Source organism: Engraulis encrasicolus, chromosome 13 (genome assembly GCF_034702125.1).
Source record: "Engraulis encrasicolus isolate BLACKSEA-1 chromosome 13, IST_EnEncr_1.0, whole genome shotgun sequence".
NCBI lineage: Eukaryota > Metazoa > Chordata > Actinopteri > Clupeiformes > Engraulidae > Engraulis > Engraulis encrasicolus.
In genome coordinates, this window is record NC_085869.1 from 7,803,861 (window position 1) to 7,810,645 (window position 6,785).

At 41.7% G+C, this 6,785-nt stretch overlaps 1 protein-coding gene across 1 annotated transcript in view; it reads right to left on the reverse strand.

Moving 5' to 3' along the window:
- Positions 1-2,000: 2,000 nt before the first annotated feature.
- tfcp2l1 (transcription factor CP2-like 1) overlaps positions 2,001-6,785 on the reverse strand; it is an 18,966-nt gene continuing 14,181 nt past the window's right edge. The window contains exons 12-15 of the mRNA XM_063213002.1: positions 6,370-6,449; positions 4,611-4,753; positions 3,316-3,367; positions 2,001-2,651 (exon numbers count right to left, since the gene is read on the reverse strand). Of these exons, the coding sequence (XP_063069072.1) occupies positions 2,614-2,651; positions 3,316-3,367; positions 4,611-4,753; positions 6,370-6,449 (313 nt within the window). The 3' untranslated portion in view covers positions 2,001-2,613. The remainder of the gene's footprint in view (positions 2,652-3,315; positions 3,368-4,610; positions 4,754-6,369; positions 6,450-6,785) is intronic.

Here is a 6,785-nt window from a genome sequence, read left to right on the forward strand (position 1 = left end):
GACGGAGGTCATCTTGCACCTGTTCACCCCCCTCGGGGATCGAACCTGAATCCTCGTCAACTACAACGGTCCGGCAATGGGAGACACAGTACGATACCGCTGGGCCAAGAGACTAGTCTCTCGGCCCAAATGCACGAGACTGTATGAGGCTATCGGAGGGAGGTTTACCAACGTTCCACGCCAACTCTGTGCTAGTTAGCCTCCGTTACACTGAATATTTTTTTATGTGGATATTTTTTTCTCCTGTTTGCATTGGTTTTGGCCTTCCGTTTCCACGTAGCAGATATTTAAAATCCAGGTATAAAAAGAAGGAGAAAAACTCCCATCAGCATCAGGATACCTTAGCCCTCAGTCAAGCCCATTGCCTCATTGGGGGAATTCAGCTATTTGGCAAAACATTATAAAACAGCCTTCAGATTACAACTGAATTGTGGTATGTAGACTCTTTCTCACGCACAGGCCTACATTTACAGAAGAACAACACTAATGCAACACTATCATTACATGTTTATCCCTAATGCGGTACTGTGTAACAGTACAACCTTACATGTACAATAACATGTTACCAATAAATGTAGGCCTAAGTCACTTTGGATAACAGTGTCTGCTAACTTGTAATGGAATCCATCTGTAGGCTAATTGGAGCACACCTGATCAACACATTACTGACTGAACACAGACAATGGCCCTTCACTGACACCACCTACCTAGCCAATGTTTACCCCACATTATACTAATAAAGGTTGTGAGAGTGCCTGTGTGGGCATTAAGGCAATATATCAAATTTATATCGTGATATCAATATTGCTATCAAACAATATCAAATTCCATAATATCGAGTTGAAACAATATTTTTCTCATTTGTCTACGTATATACTGCCAAAAAGTAGGTTACGCCAAGTGTAGTACATTCCCCTCCATTTGAGCCATTGCGAGCACAGAGCAGACTTACCCAAAACTCATGCAGAACAGTGTGTGTTTCTCTATGGCCCTCCATTCACACTGCTGAAGGGAAGGAGGATTGTGAATTGTTTAACACAATTACTTGTCTTAAAAAGAAATATCATCTAGCAAATTGTGATATCAATATTGACTGAAATAATCGTGATATTGATTTTTCTCATAATCTAGCATCCCTAGTGGCCATCTATTACTCATATTCTTGATACATCGCCTGAACTGTTAGATGTTTGATTGACATCACAGTGAGCCAATCCCAGATTAGTATGAGCAAAGTTAAAAAAAATCTACAACAATAGAGTAAAATCATTGGTTCAATCAGCAGTGACAGATTCCTGAACATACTGGAGGAGAGACAAAGCATGGTAGTGCAAAATCCTTTATTTTCAGAAAATGGGAAAGCATCATACAGCTGCTTAGAACATTTTAAATAGACATCAGGCAGTAGGCCTATGAGTTAGTTGAGTGTAAGGCACAATGAATGCTGCTTTGAAATGAACACACTCCTCAATGCAACAGAATCTAACTTCCTGGATAGTGCAATTTACCTAAATGTGAAATCACATTATGAAAAAAGCGGCGCGCGCACACACACACACACACACACACACACACACACACACACACACACACACACACACACACACACACACACACACACACACACACACACACACACACACACACACACACACACACACACACAACTTGGAATTTTTTGATCATTGGCTTAAGAAGGCACACATGACATTTTCAAGTTGGGCATTGCCTGCGCCCTGCAGTGTTACAGACTACTCACTATTAAAAGCAGTGATGGGATAACGGACACCATGGCAACGACAGCATCCTTTAGGATATATTATTTACATGCTACATGATATGCATTTGTGTGTGTGTGTGTGTGTGTGTGTGTGTGTGTGTGTGTGTGTGTGTGTGTGTGTGTGTGTGTGTGTGTGTGTGTGTGTGTGTGTGTGTAAGTTCCTGTTGAATAGCTTATTTAAAATACAGAGCAGAGAACTCATTCAGGAATTTGACTTGACGTGTTTTTATCTCGTGCAAAACAACAAGAATGCATGATGGCACAAAGTTACTATGACCTGATTTGAAAATGCATGATTGCGTGTTATTGATACAATGATGAGACGTTATCAAAGCTATCTTACAAGACAACACAGACCATCCGAAAGCATTAGACATTAATATTAATTACATTCAGACTTGTCTTATTCCTATGTAACGTTTTCTACAGATGCTCATTTTTCTTTTAAAGCAAAGAAGTCAATTACATCATAGCTCTAAAGACACAAATCATACAATAACTTAATACAAAAAAGGAAAGCAAAAACCTTCAATACAACTTTACAAAAACTTTACACCATCCTTTTGTAAACTAACAATTGTATAAATATATATTTTATAACATGGCTCGCTGCGATGCGCAACAAGCCCAGGAATTGCATTTCTCAAAACTGTAGTTGCTAACCATGTTAGCTATGCTATGGGTTACAAGGCAATTTCCCACTGGCAACCACCCAAGGTGCTAAACGGCTAGCAACAACGCTTTTGAGAAACGCAACCCTGGATATTAAGACACTTTGGGCAGATAGACAATAACCTGATCATCCCCCTCCTCTACAGCAGGTGGCGCTGAGGTCACTTCAGAACAACATGGTAGCCCTCATTACCTTCATCTGTCGTCGTGAAGGAAATAATAGATAATAATAAAGTCAATGAGGACACGCCAACCAACCAGAGGCCGAGCATCAGCAGTGGACTGTGGAGTGCAGTGGAGTGGAGTGGAGTAGGCCTAGGATGTGTGTGTGTGTGTGTGTGTGTGTGTGTGTGTGTGTGTGTGTGTGTGTGTGTGTGTGTGTGTGTGTGTGTGTGTGTGTGTGTGTGTGTGTGTGTGTGTGTGTGTGTATGTGTGTGTGTTTGAGTGTGTGTGTGTGTGTGTGTGTTTCAGTGTGTGTGTGTGTGTGTGTGTGTGTGTGTGTGTGTGTGTGTGTGTGTGTGTTTGAGTGTGTGTGTCTGTGTGTCTGTGTGAATGACATAGGTGTGCATCCAGTGTGTGTGTGTGTGTGTGTGTGTGTAGTGTGTGAGAAAGAGACAAAGCGAGAGAGAGAGAGAGAGAGAGAGAGAGAGAGAGAGAGAATGAGCGTGCGAGAGAGACAGAGAGCGTGCGAGAGAGACAGAGGAAGAGAGCGAGAGAGACAGAGGAAGAGAGAGAGGGAGAGAGGGAGATAGAGACAGAAGAGGGGGGGGGGGCGCTGCTGAGGGTGTGTGGCTGTGGCTGGAGGAGTGCTCTCAGCTGAGCAAGAGGAGAGGAGAGAGATGGCGAGGGGTCTTTAGAGTTACCTTTCAGGGTCCGGATGACAAAACAGGCCTCCTGAGATAGATTTTGCACCATCTGGATAAAAAGAGCAACAATTAATAATAATAGCCTAATCATAATAATAATAATAATAATAATAATAATAATAATAATAATAATAATAATACATTACATTAAGGAAGAAACAAATAGTAAAGTGTAGAAAGAGAAGACAAGTAATAAATAAATGACATACTGAATTTCATGAGAATATATACTGCTCAATCCACAAGGCTGCAGCAATGTGAAATGTTAACATTGTGTTTTGTTGCAAGGGTGGATGAACACACTAGAGATATAACTATTGTGTCTTAACTTTGCAAAGTCAATTTAGGAAAATATACAACACACTTATGGTCCCTACTCAAGCACCATTGGCAACGGTCCCCATCCAATCCAGGAGGTGGTCTTGCATATACGAACCACTGGGTGGCGCCATTTACAAGTGAAAGGCTTTTCATTACACTCCTTATTCTGTTCGCAAGCTCAAGCCAAGTGGTCTCTGTATAACTGCCATGTGCACAAGTGGGTGTTAACTTGCTTTTATGTACCAATTGTATTTCAGGGTAAACTTACGTAACTCCAGATAGAATATTTACTTTGTGGAGAGTCAAATTTCAGTGTAAAAACAAACTGCAAGTGATCGAACAACCCAACACATAACCTGCCCTGTTAAGTCAACAAACTGACACCCCATAGACCAGGGGTCCCCAACCTCTCTGGGTCAGAGGGCTACCAAGGGCTACCCGCGGGCTACTGAGAGATATCCGAGGGCTACTTTTGTTCGAAATCCTCTACTGATGTATTGACATCATTCCCAAATCACACTGGATTAAATTGTAATTTGCTTATAAATTATAAGGAAATATTCTTTATTGGTTACAAAGACATAAGCTAATATTTAAATTTAGAAAAGTATTAACTGTGACTAAAATCTTCTAATGCTGACTGTTTATTAACATCCTTGGTGGGCACCTCAGAAGCTCCTGGAGGGCTACCTGACGCCCGCGGGCACCACGTTGGTGACGCCTGGAGACCCACCTCATCGGTGACCAGCACGTGGATGCCGGTGGGGCCCTGCTTGTAGACCTGCCTCACCACAATTACCAGCCCACCCGATCAACTAACTAATAGAGCATATTGAAATTGACAGCACATTGAAATTGTCTGAACTGGTCCTTTAAGTCAATAACTGACACTCCCATACTAACTAATAGAGCATATTGAAATTGACTGAACTGGTCCTTTAAGTCAACAAACTGACACCCCATAGACCCACCTCATCGGTGACCAGCACGTGGATGCCGGTGGGGCCCTGCTTGTAGACCTGCCTCAGCTGCCGGAAGGGAACGCTGAACAGGGCGGCCATCTTCTCCTTCAGCTCCAGCACCGTCAGCTCATCCAGGAAGAGAGCGTGGTACACTACAAAGGACACAAGACAAGACAAGGTTAGATTATGCACTACAAAGGAAACAAGACAAGACAAGGTTAGATTATACACTACAAAGGAAACAAGACAAGACAAGGTTAGATTATACAGCTGGTCCAGGAAGAGAGCATGGTACACTACAAAGGACCGATACAAGACAAGGTTAGATTATGCACTACAATGCACACAAGATAAGACAATGTTATATTATATACTAGAGGGGACACAAGACAAGACAAGGTTAGATTATACACTACATAGGACACAAGACAAGGTTAGATTATACGCGACGCGTGAGGTCTACTGACAATGTCCAAATGTCTAATAGTTTAGCCTATTTACTTATTTAGTTATTAGAGCTGTGGTGGCTAAGCACTGATGGCATTTTATCTTATAGCCTACTTTATATTTACAGTATTTAGAGAAACATACTAATTTGTTGCATATTAAAGACTTTATCAGCATACTAGGTGAATAGGCCTAGTTGCCGATCCAAGCCATACCTTGTGGCATAAGGCATGAAAGGGGGTACTATTTGTTCAAAGTTTTTAGTCTTTTATAAAAGTTTTTAGCTGATAGTGACTCTCCAGATTTGGTTAAAATGCAGGAAATTGCATCTAAGAAATACATACATATACACTACAAAGGACCGATACAAGACAAGGTTAGATTATACGCCCCAAAGGACACGAGACGAGGTGACAGTGTGTCTCAACATTTTTTTAGGCGAGGCACCCTTTCAATTCATGAAATTCTCAAGGCACCCCAAACCATCAAACCGTAACATGGCATTGTATCCGATACCACACAAGCCTAGAAAAGTAACACATTTGGAGACGTTCGAACAAAGTTGTCGCTTTATCTCAGACAGTCTATGTGTAGGCCATACTGGGGTGACCTAAATTTACTTTCTTATGCGTAAATGGTAGATGAAAGACTCCACTGACTCAGCATTAATTTATTAATTTAGATAAATATGTATTATATTACATACAGTAAGTTATTTATTTATTTCGGTCAATTTCACATACGGTCAGCCATGTTTCCACGGCACCCCTGAGGGGGGCATGCGGCGCCCCGGTTGAGAACCACTGCTCTAGAAGACATTCGATAGGAAAGCTGGAATACGGATCAGCTAGTTCACTACACATAAAAACAGGTCAGAGTACACATTACAAAAGGTGAGCCTGTTTGCTACTGAGAACATAACACAGGTCAGATTGTACAGAGCATGAGGACACTGGACAGTTGAATCCACTTCACTGGTTTTATTATACTCTGCCCTCCTTAACCCACTGTATCCTGGAGACACATATACGCTGAATTCAGGTTCTTGAGATTTGAGCTGTTTTATTAAAAAATGGGTGAGATAGAGCTTGATGAACACATTCTAAGGCATAACGAGAGTCCTAGTTTTTAAATGCAACTCATTTCATGTTTGTATGTGCTTTGGAGGCTGAGATATTTAGGATTTAATAGGTAGAGGGCACCCTTTCCCAAAAAGGGCTTAGGACAAAATGGGTTAAACAAAACAAGGACAATCACACATACAGTATGCACACATTGACAGACAGACAGACAGACAGACAGACACACACACACACTATACCTTCTCCTGCTGCTTTGACTGTCAGCTGGTTGTGTGCTTGTTGCTGGGAGACGTAGATGGTGAGGCGTGGCTGGACGCATCTAAGACAACAAGCAAACACACCTTAGCATATGGCCGCACATGCACCACTGCTATGTCACTCGGCATTAACGAACCGCCAATGAACCCCGTTATTGTTTGTTGTCAACCACCAAGTTGTAATGTATTGCTAAAGACTGTGCACAATGTCGTAGCTGTGTAGTACTATGGTAGTACAAATTTTCCAAATTAAAGCGACTTACAAACGGGAACATAATGCAAATAAATCGTAGAGCGCTCCAGTGACAGAATGGTGCACGTTGTGAGGCTACGTTCAGTGAGTGGGATTATCACATTGCATTACATTACATTACATTACATTTACATTATCTTCACTT